At 43.7% G+C, this 19,652-nt stretch overlaps 2 protein-coding genes and 1 non-coding gene across 5 annotated transcripts; all 3 read left to right on the top strand.

The window, feature by feature from the left end:
• Positions 1–4,261: 4,261 nt before the first annotated feature.
• On the top strand, positions 4,262–6,995 carry rpl27a (ribosomal protein L27a). Its single transcript, XM_024281283.2, has 5 exons — positions 4,262–4,380; positions 4,932–4,995; positions 5,065–5,140; positions 6,115–6,289; positions 6,819–6,995. Exons 1-5 carry the CDS (start codon positions 4,378–4,380, stop codon positions 6,945–6,947), a joined length of 447 nt encoding a protein of 148 aa, XP_024137051.1. The 5' UTR covers positions 4,262–4,377; the 3' UTR covers positions 6,948–6,995.
• Positions 5,792–5,920, top strand: LOC112152955. The gene has a single exon (XR_002920425.1). It is a non-coding gene; the product is annotated as a small nucleolar RNA SNORA3/SNORA45 family (small nucleolar RNA).
• Positions 6,996–8,062: 1,067 nt separating the features above from the next.
• akip1 (A kinase (PRKA) interacting protein 1) lies at positions 8,063–17,965 on the top strand. Of its 3 annotated transcripts, none has more exons than XM_024282791.2 (5): positions 8,063–8,348; positions 15,875–16,051; positions 16,127–16,201; positions 16,289–16,432; positions 17,764–17,965. In XM_024282791.2, exons 2-5 carry the CDS (start codon positions 15,896–15,898, stop codon positions 17,911–17,913), a joined length of 525 nt encoding a protein of 174 aa, XP_024138559.1. In that variant the 5' UTR covers positions 8,063–8,348; positions 15,875–15,895; the 3' UTR covers positions 17,914–17,965. The 3 variants fall into 3 exon arrangements, with proteins under 3 accessions (XP_024138559.1, XP_024138558.1, XP_024138560.1); XM_024282790.2 differs by having other exon boundaries at positions 8,066–8,230; XM_024282792.2 differs by lacking the exon at positions 8,063–8,348 and adding an exon at positions 8,364–8,387.
• Positions 17,966–19,652: the final 1,687 nt, after the last annotated feature.

Below are 19,652 nucleotides of genomic sequence, written 5' to 3'. Positions count from 1 at the left end.
TTCAAGAGAAACTGTTAAATCCAGAAATAAACTAAAGTTGTCTTGATGCAAAACTTGCAAAATAAATAAGAACAAAATTATGTTTTCCTTAAAAAAGGTATTTCTTCATTACTGTATTTTGTTCATTTCCACCATAATAAACACATCTAGAATTCAATGACAGCAACAGCTGCTAACACAGTTTACAATTTTACCGTTTGATTTCTAGAAAAAGTTGAAATCTTTGCTTTAATCTTCAACTATTCACATGTTTTTTCAGAGACAGAATAAGCAGTTTCTAACAGAATCTGAGTTCACTTGACAGGAACATTATTATGATTTGTTTTACATCCTAAGATGTTTTAAACAAATCTATATTTACCCTCTCTATCTGTAGTTTCTGAGTGAAACAGCTTCAGTTTACAAACTTTAGAGAGTTTATTTTCTAAGACGAGTGACTAAGTAAAGAAAACATTGGGACATCTCAGAACTTCATATATAATTAATATAATTATAATTTATGATGACAATTAATAAGAACTCCATTTGGATACTTGACCTGTGGTTAAATTAAATACATTTTCTTTCTCTCTCTCCTGTTCTAGAAATGAACTCTCGTGCTCTCTCGTGACCCCCACCCCCTTGTGTTCCAAATAGGAAGTAGATGGGAAGAATAGGAAGTGCAAATAGTTGCAGGAAGGCCAAAGTTTTTTTTTTTGTTGTTTTTTTTTATTGGCACTCCAAAAAAATTTACAACAACATTTTGAACCATAAAAAAATTAAAGAAAAGGGTATACAAAAAACCGACAGACAAAAAATAAATAAATAAATAAAATAGATATACAGAATGGTAATCAAATGAAATAACACTAGGGCTTTACATTCAGATTATTGTTTTCAATGAAAGTGTCCTTGCTTTTTTACTTGGCATGTACTTCAAAGATTTGAAATATAGACAAAATTCTTTATGGAATACATTGAATAGTGGTTTGATCTTAAGAAATTTGCTTTTGTGAATATAAAACTTCCCATAAATTAGCAAAACATTGAACACTAAATCAAACTGTCTATCATCAGAGACTACACCAAAAAATATGACATGCTTTTGTAAATTAACTAAAACTTCAATATTAGATGAACACCAAAAATAAAATTCTTCCCAAAAACAACCAACATATTTGCACTCAAAAAACAAATGATCAATGGTTTCAATTTCCTCCTCACAAAAAGCACAAGAATTCTCTTGAAACCCAAATCGTAACCTTAACCACTCTTTACAAGGATACACAGAATTTAGAATTTTAAAATGAATCTCTTTCAATTTTGGAGCAATTGGGAGTTTTATCAAATTTGATCTTAATTTAACTACTTGTTCTATGGTGTAATACTGTGAAATTACCTTTATCCTGGATGGATTTAAAAACAATTCTTATACTATGGAAGCTCTTAGAAATGAATTTGAAATATGAGGATTGGTGATAGATGAGGGGAGCTGTATTGACACTTGTTGTTGACCCACAGGGGACGATAACTGAATTAAAGACGGAGGAATTGATTTATTTATTTTATTGTATTCTTTCCTGTAATTTAAGTTAAATTTATTGCAAAAAATTTCAAAAAGTAAAATCTTTCCACTGTTGTCCATCAAATGCAACACTGACCATATCCCTTTATCTAACCAGTTCTTTAAAAACAAGGATTTGTTTCTGTACAAAACATACCGTGAATTCCACAACGGGGTTTGATGGGGACTAAAATTGTGTTTAAATATTAGCTTCCAGTACAACAGAACTTGCTGATGAAAATTAGAAAATTTGACAGGCAGTTTGTTATAATCGTAATCACATTTTAATAGAAAGCTGACCCCTCCAAGGTCAGAAAAGATTTTGGATGGTAAATGGAACCACAAACTTTTTTCATCCTTCAAAAAAGATCTAAGCCAGTTTATTTTTATCAGACCATCTAAACTTTCAAAATCTATTGCCTTCAGCCCACCATCATTTTAATCTTGGATTATTGTCTCCTTCTTCATGTAGTGAGTCTTATTTCTCCAAATAAAATTAAAATTGACCTGAGTTATTGCTTTTCTTGCTTGTTTAGGTACAGACAAAGAATATGCAGGATAAATAAATCTTGAAAGACATTCCATTTTTGTTAGATAAACTCTTCCAAAAATAGAAATGTCCTGCTGTGACCATAAGTTCAAATTGACCTTACATTTCTCTAAGGTGTTCCACAGGTTTGTCTCCTCTAATACTGTAACATCTTTAGAAATATTGATACCAAGATATTTAACAAGGGGCTGCACGGTGGCGCAGTGGTTAGCACTCTTGCCTCACAGCGAGAAGGCCCCGGTTCGACTCCCGGCTGGGACCTTTCTGTGTGGAGTTTGCATGTTCTCCCCGTGCATGCGTGGGTTTTCACCGGGGACTCCGGCTTCCTCCCACCGTCCAAAAACATGCTTCATAGGTTCATTGGTGACTCTAAATTGTCCCTAGGTGTGAATGTGAGAGTGGATGGTTGTGATTGAGGCCCTGAGACAGCCTGGCGACCTGTCCAGGGTGTACCCCGCCTTCGCCCATCAGCAGCCGGGATAGGCTCCAGCACCCCCGCGACCCCGAAAGGGACGAAGCGGTCAAGAAGATGGATGGATGGATGGATATTTAACAACCGTTTTAACTGGAATACCATGAATAGTGGATTGAGTAGAACTGTGTATAGGTAACAGTTCACATTTACTGAGATTTAATTTTAAACCGGAAGCTTTGGAGAAAAACACTACAGTCCTAAGGATCTGGGGTATTTGAGTGCTGTCCTTCATGAATATGGTTGTATCATCTGCTAACTGCGTGATTGCCAACTGTTCTCCCAAAACATTAAGTTTGGAAAATGTGGAATTTTTTATAAGTATTGACAACATTTCAGCTGCTGTTATAAAAAGTAATGGCGAGATCGGACATCCTTGTTTAATCCCTTTACTAATTAAAAATCTAGAAGATGTGCCTTTTGGTAAAGTGACTACACTATTTGTGGGCCAAAGTCCCATAGACGTCCATTGAGAAACAGTTATTTCTCAGTCATTTTATTTGTCAGAGTAATCATTATTCTTCTGACGCGTCCTTCTTAGCACATTCTTTCTAATCCTAATTTTTTTTCGAGATATTTTTTCTTTATCGCCATTTATTTAAGTTATAAACTGACCAATCAGATGCCTCAGTAAAAGCATGCTCCCAATGGTTCCGCCTCCAAAGTTTGATTCACAGATTCCTCTGTTGACTTAAGTTAAATTAAGTAAATTTAAGTCAACTTAAGTTAAGTAGATTTAATATATAAAGGAATCCTGCGTTTTTTGCCAGTGAAGGAGACACATTTTCATTTTAATCATTGTTTGTACATCAAGACATTTGGTCTGATTGAAAGCTTTGATAATCACATATTTCAATAATGTTATTCATACTGTTAATTAATAACACTTCTCTCAGATGTCATTTTGTATTATGAATCATACTGATTGTAAAAACTCATTTTTGTTATTCAATTATTTAGCATTTTCCGAAAATTCCACCTTGATAAGTGTAAATGGTCCAATTCATAGTCGTCTTTTAATTTACTCCATCTGGACTTCAAATTATTTTACAAAGCAGTAGAAAATATGAAAGCTACAAGAACATTTTATTTCTTAGAGCAGCTGCATTTTTTTCCATTTCTATGTTCAATAAGACAATGAAAACTTCTGGTCTGTAAATGTTGATATGCAGTATTTGTCTATAGTTTTTTTTTTTTTTTTTCAAATGTATTTATTTATATACAAACCAAGGGTGAACAAACATTTGAAAAGAGTTTACAAAAGAACATAAATGGCACACTGTACAAAAAAGAAGAAGAACAGAGAAATATAAATAGGTAAGGGCAAGTCAAGATACAGTTTAAAATAACAATAGTTTTGATATGTTTGATAAATTACTGAAGTTTTCTTGTTTTTGTTTTAAATGCGCTTAAAAACTCTTAAAATAATCAGAGTAATAAATCACAAAGATAAATAGCAAAGAGAAAATATTTTTCAATTTACATAAATGAATAATATATTTGCGCACAATAATACCAAAACTGATGACATCAGAAACTTCCGGGTCAAGATTTTCCATAAAGCAGAGAACATCAGGTAAAGAAAAAGAGGGAATATTAACATTTTTAATAATATCAGACCAGAAGTATTGTCCAGAAGTATTTTTAGAAGTACATACAGGTATATGGTTCTTAATTTTTTAATCCCATGTGTTTCTCGTATCTACCGCTGGGTGCCGCTGTATTTTTCCACACGCACTTTTGTCTTAAGCAAAATCTCGCACAAAACCGCGTTGTTTTCAACTTCCGGTCCTCTTTCAACTAGCCTCCAAGATGGTAGGTGCTAAAAGGAATCCGACAGCGTTGAGATGGAATGAAATCTGTTCGCATCCTTATATATTCGTATCAGAAATATGCGCGTACTTGTTGCTTGTGGTGTATTCCCCTTTTACGAATCAGTATGGACTGATATTAAAACAATTGTCAAATAAATCGAGATTTTAGAGGAGTCTACTCCGTGTTAGCTTGTTTTTCGGGCCTTAGCTGTGGTATACCCAATGTATTTACTTTGTTCTCAACCTTTATCCTGGTTTAGCTTATTAAACATATTACTAGATCTTTCTCATCAAGTACCTTTTCTCTGAAGGCAGTCGATAGCCCTCTTTAGTGTAACATTGGCACATTTAGTTGAAATGTGTTTCGAAGCATGCTAGTTGTGTACCTTGTGCAGCGTGTAAGACAAGATACACTTTCTCTGCAATGAAAGAGTGGTACTTTTCGCTTTTACGGTTGTTCTCAGAAGTGTTAGTTATCCAGTTAGCATCATTAGCTCGATTATAGTGCAGAGAAACCCGTCACTAACTTGTACATGGAACTCTGTGTGACAGCCCACCAAGAAGTCCAAGACCAGGAAGCTCCGAGGACATGTGAGCCACGGACACGGTCGTATCGGTGAGTACCACAGAAGAATGTGAATACGGTTTGTATGTGGACGTTAACGTGAATGTGTCTGGTTCTTAGGCAAGCACAGAAAGCATCCTGGAGGTCGTGGTAATGCTGGTGGCCTGCATCACCACAGAATCAACTTCGATAAATAGTAAGTGGACTGCACTCTGAATGGAATGCTTTGTTGTAAACCTGTTCTGAGATTCTAATGCCTGTAAGCTCTTACTAGAATAAATGTCTTGTTTAAAGGTTCTTGTGTTTTTGAAGTAGGGCTGCCATGATTAGTCGACTGATCGACTATTAAAATAGTTGACGACTAATTCAATAGTCGGTTAGTCGTCACTATATATTATCAGCTTAAAGTCCCTCTTTGATAATCTTTCCATTCGTTTTTAAACCGTTTCCAGCATCTTTTAATTGCAATTACGCTGTTCTTATCCCAAAAGTTGTAATTTTCTAGGATGTAGTTTCTACAGAGACAGGATTTTATTAGGAATCCACCTCTGACTTGTGAGTGAGTCTGTTGGCAGGGAGCGACTCCTCGCCCCATGCTTGAGAGATCTCTGTTCACACTCCCTCCCGCTAGCTTAGACCCCCAACACATTGTTAACCAAATAGCGAGCAGTTCTGGAGCTGCAGTTTTGATCTAGATTCCAGCTCTGGATCAAATCGAAATGGAACGGAGCAGAAGCTTGTGGCCTGCCCAGCGTCCTTTCTTCACATCAAAAACTCTTTCAAACTGCATCTGCTCCTGCATCAGGCTGTCTTTAATAATGAGCTGTGGTTGCATCAGTTTAATTCTGTAGAGACTAGAGTCTCATCTTGACATTTGTCGTTGTCTTGGTGTGCTAGAGTTCTCTTAGAGGAAATGCTGACCCATGTTGATCAGCTGGACTCTACCGTCCAGTCAAGCAAATGGGCAGATACAAAACCCCTTACTGAGCTCATCTGAATAACTTTTTGGAGTCTGCACTTGCCAAAATAAAGTTTGTGAAAATAGGCTGAAAAGTTAGAAGTTAAACTGACTGGTTCAAATGTTATTTGTATTATTTGGAAATATTTGTAAAGACATGAGACTGTCTTGTTCAGCTGGACTTTAATGTTTCTCATTTTGAATTTCCTCAGCCATCCAGGTTACTTTGGTAAAGTGGGTATGAGACATTACCACCTGAAAAGGAACACGACTTACTGCCCCACCATTAACCTGGACAAGCTGTGGACGCTGGTCAGCGAGCAGACCAGGGTCAACTATGGCAAGAAGCCAGACGGACCCGCCCCTGTCATTGATGCTGTGCGCGCTGTGAGTCTGAATACATCCTCCTTCATGAGTTACACTTTAGATATTTTATTTTGTGGCAGAATTAGATGATGACTAGCTTTGTCTAGTTTACTGGTAGTTAGTTTAGCGCTGAAGTGTTGCTGTGCAGAGAAACAGTTGATGGTGTTAGCATAAGGGTGCTAGTTAAGAGACAACAGATAAAAAATATATATAATTCTGGCCTCCTTTCTTATTTTGCTTCTTTTTTGAAAGCATTGTCTGTCTGATGCACCTTTAGGACTAAAGCTTCTATTTGTCACCGAGTTAAGCTTCTCATTTAAAAAAATAACTGCATGTGTTTAGATCTGACATGGATGTCACGTGAAAGTATCTTTAGGTTCATGTGTGATCTGTGTTTACATGTTTGCAGACATGAATGTATGGTTTACATTTGTTTTTAATATTTTTTTATGTAAACATTCTGATTTCTGAGGTTTTCATTTCCTTCACTGTCAGTAATTTTTTTTTCTGTAGATTTTATGTTGATGGTAATTACTGTTGTTTCTAACAGGGCTACTACAAAGTTCTGGGCAAAGGGAAACTTCCCAAGCAGCCAGTGATAGTCAAGGCGAAGTTCTTCAGCCGGCAGGCCGAGGAGAAGATCAAGGCAGTGGGAGGAGCCTGCGTGCTGATGGCATAAGGCTCCTTTCCCTGTGTTTTTGGAAAAGAATAAACTGTATAAATGGAAGTTTTTGTCATGTTTATTTGTCCACTGACACTGCAAATAATCGCACACATCCAAATGCTTTTTGTTTTGATTCCTGACAGTGTGAACACTAAAAACCACATGAACTTTTTTACAGCTACAGAAAGCAATCACATCAACTGAAGTGGAGTTTTGCTTTGTTTTATCAAATCATGTCAATATCGTGTAACTTTGGAGGAGTTGGAGGAACTGTTTGAGAGTTGAGGTATCACATCAAACGGCGGACAACAAAACAAATTCCTGTGAATGGTTCAAAGCGTTCACACTGTAGTGCTTCTCCTGCTCATTTCTGTACGTTTTTTGGCACGAAAAACTCAATCACACTTTCAGCAATTTCAGTAATCTTGGTATCAAAACGTTCAGCTCGTTTAGACCAATATTGCTTGTACTTTTGGTATTCATAAAACTTAGTTTTTGTAATACTGAACATGGGAAGTGAAAAAAAATGCTTAAATCCTTCAAAAACTGTTAAACTTATGAACAATTCAAGCTTTAATATGTTCAGCAACTACTGGGTTTTTAGGCTAATTTGGAGTTTAGCTAATATTTTATTATGCTAGTTGCTTTGGCTAATTAAGACAGTTTACCTTTTTTTATTTTTTATTCAACATTTAGCTGATATTTTACCAAGCTTCAGCAACTTCAACTATCAGCTCTAGCATCTTCAGTGGCTGCATTCAGCTTACAGCATTCACACTAGCATTATTGCAGGTGATGCTAAGTATCTAGTTTATTTTGTTTGCTGAAAGTTGTCTCAATTTAAAGGCTAAAGTTTTTTTTTTTTTTTATCAGATCAGAATACTGTGGGGTTTTCCTTACAAGAAGTAAGACATGCATCATGCTTTCATGTTTCAGAGGAGTAAATGACTATTGATGGAAGTATTGGGTCATTTTGTTTATTTAAATAGATTAGGCCAAATATAAAATGTGACAAAAGTGGAATTAATTATTGATAAAAGTGGGTACACTTTTTATTTAAAGCGACCTTTACTGCTAAAATTAAATATATATTACATTCAGTCCAAAGAATTAGCAGATGCAAGCAAACAGTTTTGTCAGTGCTGAAGACGAGCAGAGAATGTTGATGTTCAGCGGGTGTCATAGAGCAGCCTGGACGGCAGGGGGCGTTGTTGGTCCAGCAAGACTTCCTTCTTAATCTCGAAATGACAGCGAGCTCATCGGCTATGAAGACAGCCGTCAGACCGGAGGGGAGTGAGGTATTCAGGTTCAGTGAACTGTCTGCTGGTTGTGATGATGCTGTGTAGAGAAACGTGTCTGAAAAGGCTTGGAGGAAAAAGTTGTTGTGACAACAGCACGAGACAACGGCGCGTGCGGGTGAAATACTTTAATCCTCCGTGTGCTTTTGTTGTCCTCGTAAGAAAAGTCTTATTTCTGCTAATGGCTTAACGGGTTTTTAGAGAGCATACCTGTTTTTTTTAAGTAATGAATCGACTGCTACCGCCTAATCTCAAATCTACAGGGCGTGTTTGAATGCTACTGCGCATGCGCACAGTAAACCACACTGACTTTTTTTTTCTTTCAGCATTTTATTGACAATGTTCAGAAGTATATAGAGACAATAAATCAAAGCCAGGGAGGTTGCCAGAGTTTACGCACAAGTTTTAAAGAAAAAAATACAAATATAATAATTTAAAAAAAGTTATGGATCCAGGAGCTTTACACATCCCAGGACCTGAAAGGTCTTGACAGCTCTGGCGTCTGTTGATGATTTCGCTCTGTCAACATAGTTTATCATTTCAATTAATAAGAGTGGGAACAGGAGTTTTTTGGAAGAAAACGAAAGTTACGTATGTAACTACGGTTCTATGAATCCCGGATGACCGCCAGAGGCGGTGCTTCAAGCACCGGATGATCCTTCATGCGCATGCGTAGTTCGAGAATTAATGACAACAAAGTCACCTGTGACCTCCTGGTGACCCCACGTGAGGGTATAAAGTCACGTGGCACCAAGAGCTCAGTCCCAACACTTCTCGCGAGAACACAAGGAGCCCGAGGGACCAGTAGCTCTGGCGGTCATCCGGGATTCATAGAACCGTAGTTACATACGTAACTTTCGTTCTATTTCATCCCTCCTGACCGCCAGAGGCGGTGCTTCAAGCACCGGATGACCAATCCCAACAAAGTCCTGAGGGGCCCAGAACGGAACACAACCTCACCTCATCGCGACGCGTCAGCAAGCCGCAAGACGCCATCCATGGGGTTGGGGTCAGGCACGTTGACCCTATAGAACCGCGTAAACGTATCCAGGGATGACCAGGAGGCAGCCTCGCAGATCGACTCCAACGGTACCCCGTGGGCGGCAGCCCAGGACGTGGAAACGGCCCTGGTGGAATGACACGACACGCCGGTTGGTACAGGACGGTCGTGCATGGCATAAGCCTGTTGAATGGCACCCACAACCCAGTGGGCCAACCGCTGCTTCGACAGTGCCCGTCCCCTGCGAGGGCCAGCGAAGCAAACAAAGAGGCGATCAGTAGATCGAAACCCTGCGGTGACCTCCACATACCGTTGGAGGGCACGAACAGGACACAGGCACTCCTCCGGGCCACCAACGTCAAAGCGGGTAAGGCGCAGCGGTTGATGGCAGAATGGCGACGCAGCAACCTTAGGAATGAAGGACGCGTCCGGCCAAAGACAAACCCCTGAGCCATCAGGGGACCACCGCAGACAGTCAGAATGCACAGACAGCGCTTGGAGCTCACCAACACGCTTGGAGGAGGCCATCGCCAGCAAGAAGGCGGTCTTAAAAGAGAGCCACTTGAGGTCAGCCGATGGAAAAGGCTCAAACGGCGGCAGACGGAGCGCAGCCAGCACAAGGGACAGGTCCCACAGAGGAGCCACCAGGCGACGGGGGGGATGCAGCCGACGAGCACCGCGAAGAAACTGGGACACCAGGCGGCAGCGACCAACAGGGACCCCATCAATCCTGACATGGTGGATGGAAATGGCAGCTACGTACCCCCGCAGGGTGGAAGGCGAGCGACCCCGAGCGAGTAAGTCCTGGAGGAAGCGCAGAATGGAGCTGACCTCACAGGACACCGCAACACAACCCGAGCGAAGACACCAACGGTCAAAAAGACGCCACCGGTCCGAGTAGAGACGCCTAGTCGAAGGAGCACGGGCGTTCAACACCGTGTGCCAGACGTCGGGATCCAAGGCATCAGGGGCTACCTCTGGCCCTGAAGCAACCAGGCGTGCAGCCGGAGGCGACCGGGGTCCGGGTGGAGCACCTGACCCCCCAGCTGAGATAGCAAGTCCCGCCTGTCGGGGAGGCGAACCGGCGAGGAGCAGCAGAGCCTGTGCAGCAGTGGAAACCAAATCCGAGCTGGCCAAAAGGGGGCCACCAAGAGGAGCCGGTGACCCATCTGGAGAACCCGCAGGAGGGTGGGATAAACCAGGGGGAGCGGAGGAAAGGCATAAAGGAGGACGTGCGGCCAGTCGTGGGCCAGCGCATCCTGACCCAGAGGGCCCGAGTCGTCCACAAGGGAGAACCACAGTGGACACTGAGCAGTCTCCGCCGAGGCAAACAGGTCCACCTCCGCTCTGCCCAGGGTGGACCAGAGGAGCTCCACCACCACCGGGTGGAGACGCCACTCGCCCGGCGGAAGCCTGTTCCGGGACAGGAAACCGGCCACTCGGTTCGCAGACCCTGGAACATAGGCGGCTCGGAGACTGGCGAAGTGTGGGGCAGCCCATGTGAGGAGACGAGTCGTCACCTGCAAGAGACGAGCCGATCGCGTCCCACCCAGGTGGTTGATCTGGGAGACCACAGAGATGTTGTCGGAACGCACCAGAACATGGCGGCCGTGCAGCCTCGGTAGAAAGTGCAGCAGCCCCATATGGACAGCCATCAGCTCCAGGACATTGATGTGGCTCAGCCGCTGAAGCGGAGACCAGACACCCTGCACAGTCAGGCCGCACCATGTTGCACCCCAGCCCGCGGCGGAGGCATCCGTGAACACCACCTCTCGCCGGGACGGCAGAGAGCCCAGGGGCACCCCCCGGACGATCCAAGATTTGTGCGCCCAAGGGGACAGAGACCGCAGGATGTGGGGCGGGACAACCAGCATGCGGCGGCGGTGCGCCGGTCGCGCAGGGTCCAAGCGCAGCCCAGCCAGCCACATCTGGTAAGGCCGAAGGGTGAGCAGACCCAGAGGAACCACAGTAGACGCCGCTGTCAGCAACCCCAGAAGCCGGAGGTGCAGGAGGAGGGACATGCGTGGGCACACACGCAGCCCCCCGAACGACGTGAGGACATCGTCCACCCGTCGAGGGGAGGGGCAGGCCGACATGGCCACAGAGTCCAGAGACACGCCCAGGAAAACCGCGGCCTGTGCCGGAACCAGGTTGCTCTTGGCGAGGTTGACACGAAAGCCAAGGCGTCCCACATGGTCCAGCACGCGTCGGGTGTCCCGAAGCACAGCTGCGCGGGAAGAGGCACAGACCAGCCAGTCGTCGAGGTAGGGCAGAATCCTCAACCCCCGAGCCTGTAAGTGGGACAGAGCAGCCGCAACCACGCGAGAGAACACGCGAGGGGCCAGCGACAGACCGAAGGGAAGAACCCTGAATTGGTAATGGCGGCCCTCGAACATGAAGCGCAGGAACCGCCAGTGTGGACGAGTGATCGGCACATGAAAATAGGCCTCGCTGAGGTCGATGGAAATGAACCAATCGCCCGGAGCGATCGCCTGCAGCATCTCCGTGAGGCGCAGCATCCGAAACGGAATGCGCTTCAAAAAAAAATTCAGGGCACGGAGGTCGAGAACCGGGCGCAGATCGCCGGTCCGTTTCGGAACAAGAAAATAACGGGAATAAAACCCCCCCGGATCCAGCCGGGGGTCCACAGGAACAATAGCGCCCTTGGCCAGAAGAGAGGAAACCTCCAGGCGCAGGGCAACGACCTCTGCCGGCGCAGACACCAGTGTCTCCCGGATGAGGCCTGAGGTGGGCGGACGGCGACGAAATTGAAGTCGGTAACCCCGGACAAGAGTAGACAGCACCCAGGCGTCCCTGCAGTGCGCAGTCCAGTAACGGAGCTGCTCCGGGGTGAAAACGCCCACCGTCCAAGCACTCGCGTCACCGTCGATCCCCCCGCCCTCTGGAGGGCCGGGAGGGGCGACGCCGAAACGGCGAGGGAGCAGAAGAGCGGTCCTGAGGACGGGTACCGCGCACGGCTGGAGGAGCCGCAGCCGGGCGGCGAGGCTCCAGAAATGAGGAGGCCGCTGCGGCAGGACGCAGGCCGCGGCCAGCGGCGGTCGAAGACGAAGCACCGCGTAACACAGGGCGACGATGGAGACCTGCCAATTGGCTCCGCGTCTGGGAAGCCAGGGCAGTACGTTCAAGTGCCTCCAGGGCCGCAGCACCGAACAACTCACCAGGGACCACCGGAACACTGCGCAGAACCCGCCGGCAGGTCTCGGTCAAAGGTGATTGTGCCAGCCACACCTGACGACGAGTCAAAGTCAGCGTAGAAAGCAGGCGACCAAGCTCGCGGGACATCAAGGCAAAGGCCTGGAGAGACGCGTCCAGCAACCCTTGAGTAGGGGTGTCAACCGGCGCAGCATCTAAGGAGGCCGCCAGACCCAGCAGCAAGTGTGACAGGGAATTCCCTAGCCGGCCCATCCGAGCCCCAGCATCATACGCCCGACAGAGCAGGTCGTCAGTGACCCGGCACTGAGGACGCGGGCACCGGACATCAGGCCGCAAAGCCTCATCAGGGGCCACAATGAGGGAAGCCACCGCTGGCTCCACAGATGGCATCTGACCCAGACCGTAGCGAGGGGCCTCGTGCATCGCCGCCAGAGCACGGCCGTCGGACGACAAACGCGAGAACGCCCTCGTGTCCGACCAGCAGGAATGCAATTCCCGAATGTAGTCCGCCGACGGAGGGACAGCAAAGGAGGAGGAACCACCCCGCCGACGGAAGAAAGCACTGGAGGGTCCCGGCTGAGGAGGGGGAACATCCAGCTGGAGTCGAGCCAACGCGGCGCGCACAGCGGAAGCCGCAGACGCATCACCCACGACCCGCGAATCAGCGGAGGAGTGGGAACCGCAGCCAGAGCCAGAAGCCCCGACGCTGGCGACATCAAAGTCATCCTGGAACAGCGAGTCGGAAGCTGCCACCGAGAGAACATCTGCATCAGGTCCCGCGGGGGCAGGCCCAGTCGAGGACCCCCCCGCACGGTCCCGGTCACACTGCAACGCCAGCAGGAGAGACTTCAACTGAGCCAACTCAGACGACAGCTCCTCAACCGTGAGGGAACGGTCATCAGGATCCCCCGAACGGGCGCGGGGTTCCACGGCGGGCAGCGGAGTCGAGGAAGAACGCTTCCGGGACGGCAGCCGTACGGGAGGCACCTCCGCAGGTCCAGGAGACGCGTCCCTCAGAGCGTGTTCGACGGCCTTCACGCGATCAGCCCTCACAGGCAGGGGTAAAACGCTGCAGTCAGGGCAAGCGTCTGCGGTCAGGCCCGCCCGGAGGTGTTCCAGACCCAAACAGGGGGGGCACAAGTCATGCCCGTCAGCATGTGGCATGGGGGCATGACATTCCCCGCAACAAAAGGACGCCAACATGACCGAGCCGGTCCAGCAGGGTAGCAAAGGCGAGAACAGCCGAGACCCAGAAGATAGAAAACACCAGCCGACTCACGACAGAGAACGTCACCGAGCGGAGGATGGAGGGAGCAGAAGCGTCCACGCGCAGTAGGAACGGCAGGAGCCACGGGCAGAGAACGCCACCGGGCCTCGCAGCAAAAAAACACGTCCGGGGCAGGAAACAACGGCGCCAGGAAGCAACGGCGGCGTGAGCCCACGGCCGAAACGCCACCGGGCGAGAGCCGCGAACGGCAGAAGTCGGCAGCAGGTACGTCCGAGCACGCCGGTCCAATCTGGAAAAGAAAACAAACCAAGGGAAAAGCCACAAAGGCAAGCGGCGGCAGGCGCACGCCGCAGCGGAGAACAACCCGCGCAGCTCCTGGAGGGTGAGACACTCTCACAACTCCGACGCGAACGTCACGAGCTACAGGCAGCAGGTAGAGTAAGAGAACTCAACACGTAGTGGAGACAAATAGTTACCACGCACACGAGCGAGAAGAAGTTGGGACTGAGCTCTTGGTGCCACGTGACTTTATACCCTCACGTGGGGTCACCAGGAGGTCACAGGTGACTTTGTTGTCATTAATTCTCGAACTACGCATGCGCATGAAGGATCATCCGGTGCTTGAAGCACCGCCTCTGGCGGTCAGGAGGGATGAAATAGAACTGACTTTTGTGAATATGAAATTTTGCTAGAATTTTAAATGGATTAATTATATAATGCTGTTTTTTATAGGTGTTTTGGACATCAAAGAAATCAAATAAAACATCTTTAAACAAAATGTCACCAAGAGTGCCATTTTGTATAAACACAAAAAAATCCTTTAATATTTCATTAATGGATTAATACACGTCATAGTTTTGTTTTTTAACGTTTAAGTATCAGGCTTAACTAATAATGGGGACATTTTCACAAAATATTAATTTAATAATCTATTTCTTTTAGTATTCGCTCTTTATATACTGATGTTGTGTGTGTGAATGTCTGTGTTGCTTTTGGTTTTTAAATTGGAAAATATTCTTCTGTAAAGCACTTTGAGTTGCCACAGGAGGAAAACTTCTCTTTCAATTGAATTCATGTATTCCTCAGGGACAGCGCACATTAAAAGCATTGGATGCAATCAGCCAGAATTAGCCCAGCGGCTGTTTTTCATCTGTTGTCCCTGGACAGATGGTAAAATTGTCAACCTAAAAAGCTACAAACAGTTAATTAAAAACAAAGTATAAAATATCAATAAAAGGGATATACAATAAAAATACAATTATAAGACAGTCGTTTAAAATACATTTTGATAAAAAATATACATTTCAAAACATCAAAAATAAAAAAGACATGATTGCAGAACATGTGAGGGGGAAGCATATTAAAAATCAATGTGTTGCTGTGATAAGAGCCAGTTTCTAAAGTGCTTTTAAACAGATTGAATGTAGGAGCTTCTCTAATACTGAGGGACAGAGTTCCAATCTTTTGCTGCTGTTACTGAGAAGACGTTTTGGCTGAAAGCACTTCTCCACAGAGGATCTATGCGGTCTCCTTAAGGTCGCTTCAGTGAGCTTATTGTTTGCAGAACCTCAGACTCTGTGACACTGTTGAAGCTGAAAATGGGCTCAGATGTATTTATGGGACAAACATTCAAATTATTAGGATTAAAGGAATCAGCAATTGTAAATACAGATTCAATAAAAAATCTATTGAAGACATCAGCAACTATGCATGGATTAGCGATGTGTCCATTTAATTTTATTTCTATTTCTGTTTCGTGTCATTTCCCTCAAGTTTCTTTAGTTGGCTCCATTTTTTTTTTTAGAATCGCCTTTGGTGTTCTCAATTATATTCAAGAAACAATTGGCTTTAGCAATTCTTATTTTTCAAACCACTTTATGTCTTAATATTGTAAATAGATTTCTATAAATGTGAGCTTTAGTTCTGATTGCATTTTTCAGTGCTGGGTCCCTCTCTCTCTTTGGTTTGAGTATGTCTGAGTTCACCCAGGGAAGCTTATTTTTATTTTGTTTGATTTTAAGTTTTGAGGTAAAGTTTTTAATTGTTTTCTCAAGTGTTGTTAGAAATATTTCAGTTCATTTAACACTCACTTCTCTCTAGCATCTCATCCCAATCAATTTTTAAAATGTTCCTTTCTATTATTTGGATTTCTAATAAACTCATGTTCATTGGTAGAAAAATTAATCTTAGTTATCTTTCTGTTTGTTATTGTGTCTCAAATTCTCCATTTTGTCGCTGTAAGGCGTCTTTCCTGTAGCTGGTGATGGCAGGTCAAGCGTGGCTGGAGTCTTCGCTGCGCCGCTCTGCCAGGCTGGGTTTGGAGGTTCTGGAGAGAGCGTCCAGACGCAGCGTGGACTGGACCAGCAGTGCTGCGTCTCCCAGCACTACGCACACCTGTAACGGCGGCGCTCATATTCATGTAGGTGTTTGACCTTCCGCTTCCAGAAGTGTTTTGGAACTGTGCTTTTAAAACAATCGTCATGTTTGTCATTAGAGAGGCTGCACAGAACTCAGTGACGCCTTTGCAACCATTGCAGACTTCATGGACAAGACGAGCTACCAGTGCAGGGTTAGTCAAGACTATACGCATGTTTATTCACAGACCTGCAGCTACTACATTTAGGACTGAATTTCCACATTTCTGCTTTTGATAAAGAGGTTTTATGAGTCTGGCTGCTGCTCCGAGCCCAGCGATGCTGAAAAGACGCACATGTCCAGGTTCCACCCAAACCCACTAGTGACCGGGAGCTCCGCTCCACGGCCCAGCAGGAAGCCTCCCAGAGACAGAGGAAAAAATGCGGTACTTGTTCTTTTATTTTCAATGTTAGATTTAAAAAACAATATGTGTGTATTTACTTTTAGTTAAAGCTTCTGAAGAACAATTGTTGCCCTTTTTGACCTATTGAATTAGGACCAGGAATTAATTAAAAAAAATTAACCAATTAATCGCAAATCTGGAAAAAATTATTCGCAATTGTTTTTTTTTTGTTTTTTTTTTAGAGTATTTACCAGCCACTTATCTGCAAATAATCACAAAATGGAATCACACATAAAATTATACATTTAGAACGTTTATTTTTAACCCCGTGGAACCTAGAGTGTAAAACTCTGATTTAGTCAACTTTTGAATTTTCTGTATTTTCACTTTGAAAGATAACATGCTTGTTTATTTGGTCTCATTTTAATCAGCACAACCTCACCTATGTGACATGGTTATTCATAGTCCCAGTTTATTGTCACAAACAGACTCTCTGTAATACTATAATTAAAACTCTAACTCAAAGGAAACCTTTGTTTTTGAAATCCTTAAAATAAAAATGTTGGGGTGAATTTCAAGTGGTTTTTTTGCTCTTAGTATGCAGATATAGCTCAGTTTTTGTGTGTTATTGAAGATTTGACTAATTACAGTGACTTTAATCACAACTCAAACATAATCCCATTTACTGGTGGGATTAAATAAATTCACTTCTTCCAACTCTTTTTCAAGAATTAATCAATCAAACTACTTGATTTTAGGCAATAATTACTATATTTAATGAATCATATGTGACATAGGTGTGTCTTTGTTTTTGTTTGTTTGTTTTCTATTTTATAATCAATGCATTTCATTATTTCTGTGATGAGTTCAAAAGATTTGTCTTTTTTCCTTCGTTTTTCACAATCTATGCTTTCAATCAATCAGTTAGTCAACCAAACAAACAAAACCATTAGAATTTTATTGATCTCGTGACAGGAAAATGTATTCAAATAATGATTACATTATTAGATTAGTGATAGTGTTAAGACACATTATTCTTCATTTATTTTAAAATTTAACCCATTGAGCTTTTCCACGGTGATGTCAGACTCAATGGCGACATCACTGCTACAGTGTAAAGTGACTTCCAGTTTACGGGTTCAGACCGGCAAGAATGACAGCTGATCACGGTTTAACATTATTTTACACAAATAATAAAATAACCATCAATTTTTACGGAAATTTGTACAATATTTATTCAACAAAATGTCCAACATAGACAAGAGTTAATGATCCAAACGTTACAGTTTTATGAATCAGCTGTGACTTGACGAAGTGCTTTTGTGTGCTGCCAGATATTTATATTTTGAATCTAACGTGTTTTGTGTCTTCAGGGCCGTGACTCGTTTACAGAGGAAGACTTTTACATCGAGGTTTCACCTGGAACGTATGCCATCACTGCCAGTTTACCCAAGTCCCGCCACCAAACCCAGATGGTTAGTATTAAAGCTGGGGAAAGCATCGACCTCACCTTCGACCTCTGACCTCTGACCTCTGACCTGACCCAACTGCTGCAGTAAACAGTTTGATACTACACCTGCTTTGTGGTTTTTGCATATTTTTGTAGAGGTTTTCTGCAGAATCTTTTCTGCGTTTTAAAAAGCCATATTTTATGTTTCTTTTTTGGTTTGAGACTGCATGTTAAATGTTATGTCGATTATCATGGAATGCACTGTTTTACCTGCACTGAAAACCACTCCTGATCATGAGAATAAAGTATTTTTTTTTAGATTAACCTTATCTCATACGCTTTGTATGCAAACACTCAGTACATGCTTTGAAAATGTTTACTTTGAACATGTTTTGTAGTAAACTTGAAATGAGTCGAGTACACCGGACCATACATTGTACACTCATCCACGCTTAGGAATTTTCATTGGTTTCAAATGTTTTCTGGAGTGCTGGAATTTAGTGATTTTCAATGGCGGCCCACAAGAAGGGTTTTGTGGCCCTCATCACTTGGAAAAAATATTTCTGGTTTTGTGGATTCTGCCAACATCTGCAGGAAAAAATGGTAATTACACCCAGTTGTCCATGGTACGGTGTATTAAATTCACCACTAGAAGGCAGACAACACTTTCTATGTCACTGCAATGGAGAAAGGAAGAACCGTGACAACTGCAGGAGAAATGGAGTCAGAGCGGGAGGATGAGCGGGTTTATAGAGAGAGTCAGAGCAGATTCCTCTGAGGAAAAAACATGTTTGCAAGGAGAAAAAGACGCTTTTAAGCTAAGTGGACAAATGCTTACTTTGTCACACCTCATGGACTGGAGAAAGTCATGTGCCTGTTTTACCAAGCATGTAAATGCAATGCTCAAAGAACTCAACGAAAATCGTCACAAAGTTACAAATCATAAAGAATATGTCATCAAATTTACCAGCCAGGAGCGCAAAAACGAGATATATCACTAGAGACAGCATGCTAGCTTGTTGCGTACGCCAAGTCAGACGCCATATTGGAATGGAATAGATGTCTGTTTACTGCTGTGTTACAATTGAACAAACAGATCTGGAAAAACTAGAATGTGACTTCTCACTAGTAAATTATTGCTGTCAGCTGATAAAGGAGAACTTCTAGAAAACATTTGAACAATATGTTTACTCTCAATAATGAACGTTTAGGATGATCTTGTCCTCTATTCAAAGTCAATGACAGATTTAGACTTCTCACCGTTTCCAGGTTTTCTGGCAGGACCACCGATCTTTATGTTTTATGGAGGATGATGGTGGTATTTGTATGTGTTAGACCTCAGATCAGACCAGACAACCTGCTGGTAATCAGATTACTAAGAGGAGAAAAATAAACTAACCAGGATTTCCTCAGTAGTGAAGATGGAAGAGTCCATTACTATTGAATCTCCGTCTGATGGGCGGAACGGGACATGTGTCGTATGAAAGACCACCTGCTTGCTGTCATGTTGGTGCCCGAGTCCTGATGGAGGCTGGGTGGATCCACTTGTTGAACTGGAGCCTCCAGCCCAGCGTTGCTGCCCCCGTCGGGTGAATTTACCATTGACCAAAATTGATGATATTTCTCAGTTAAAACAATTTTTCAAATCTTGCGAGTTTGTTCTTATGCTCTGTTTACCCGTTAACACCTTAGCCTCAAAATGTCCGCCTCAAATTTTCTGCTATTTTTGACTATGTAAGGGTCAGATATTTCCCTACAAATGTGTGCTTTTGCCCCTTTTCCCAGAAGACATTGAACCTTCAATATCTATCA

Source organism: Oryzias melastigma, linkage group LG6 (genome assembly GCF_002922805.2).
Source record: "Oryzias melastigma strain HK-1 linkage group LG6, ASM292280v2, whole genome shotgun sequence".
Classification (NCBI taxonomy): Eukaryota; Metazoa; Chordata; class Actinopteri; order Beloniformes; family Adrianichthyidae; genus Oryzias; species Oryzias melastigma.
This window is presented reverse-complemented; position numbering and strand designations above follow the sequence as displayed.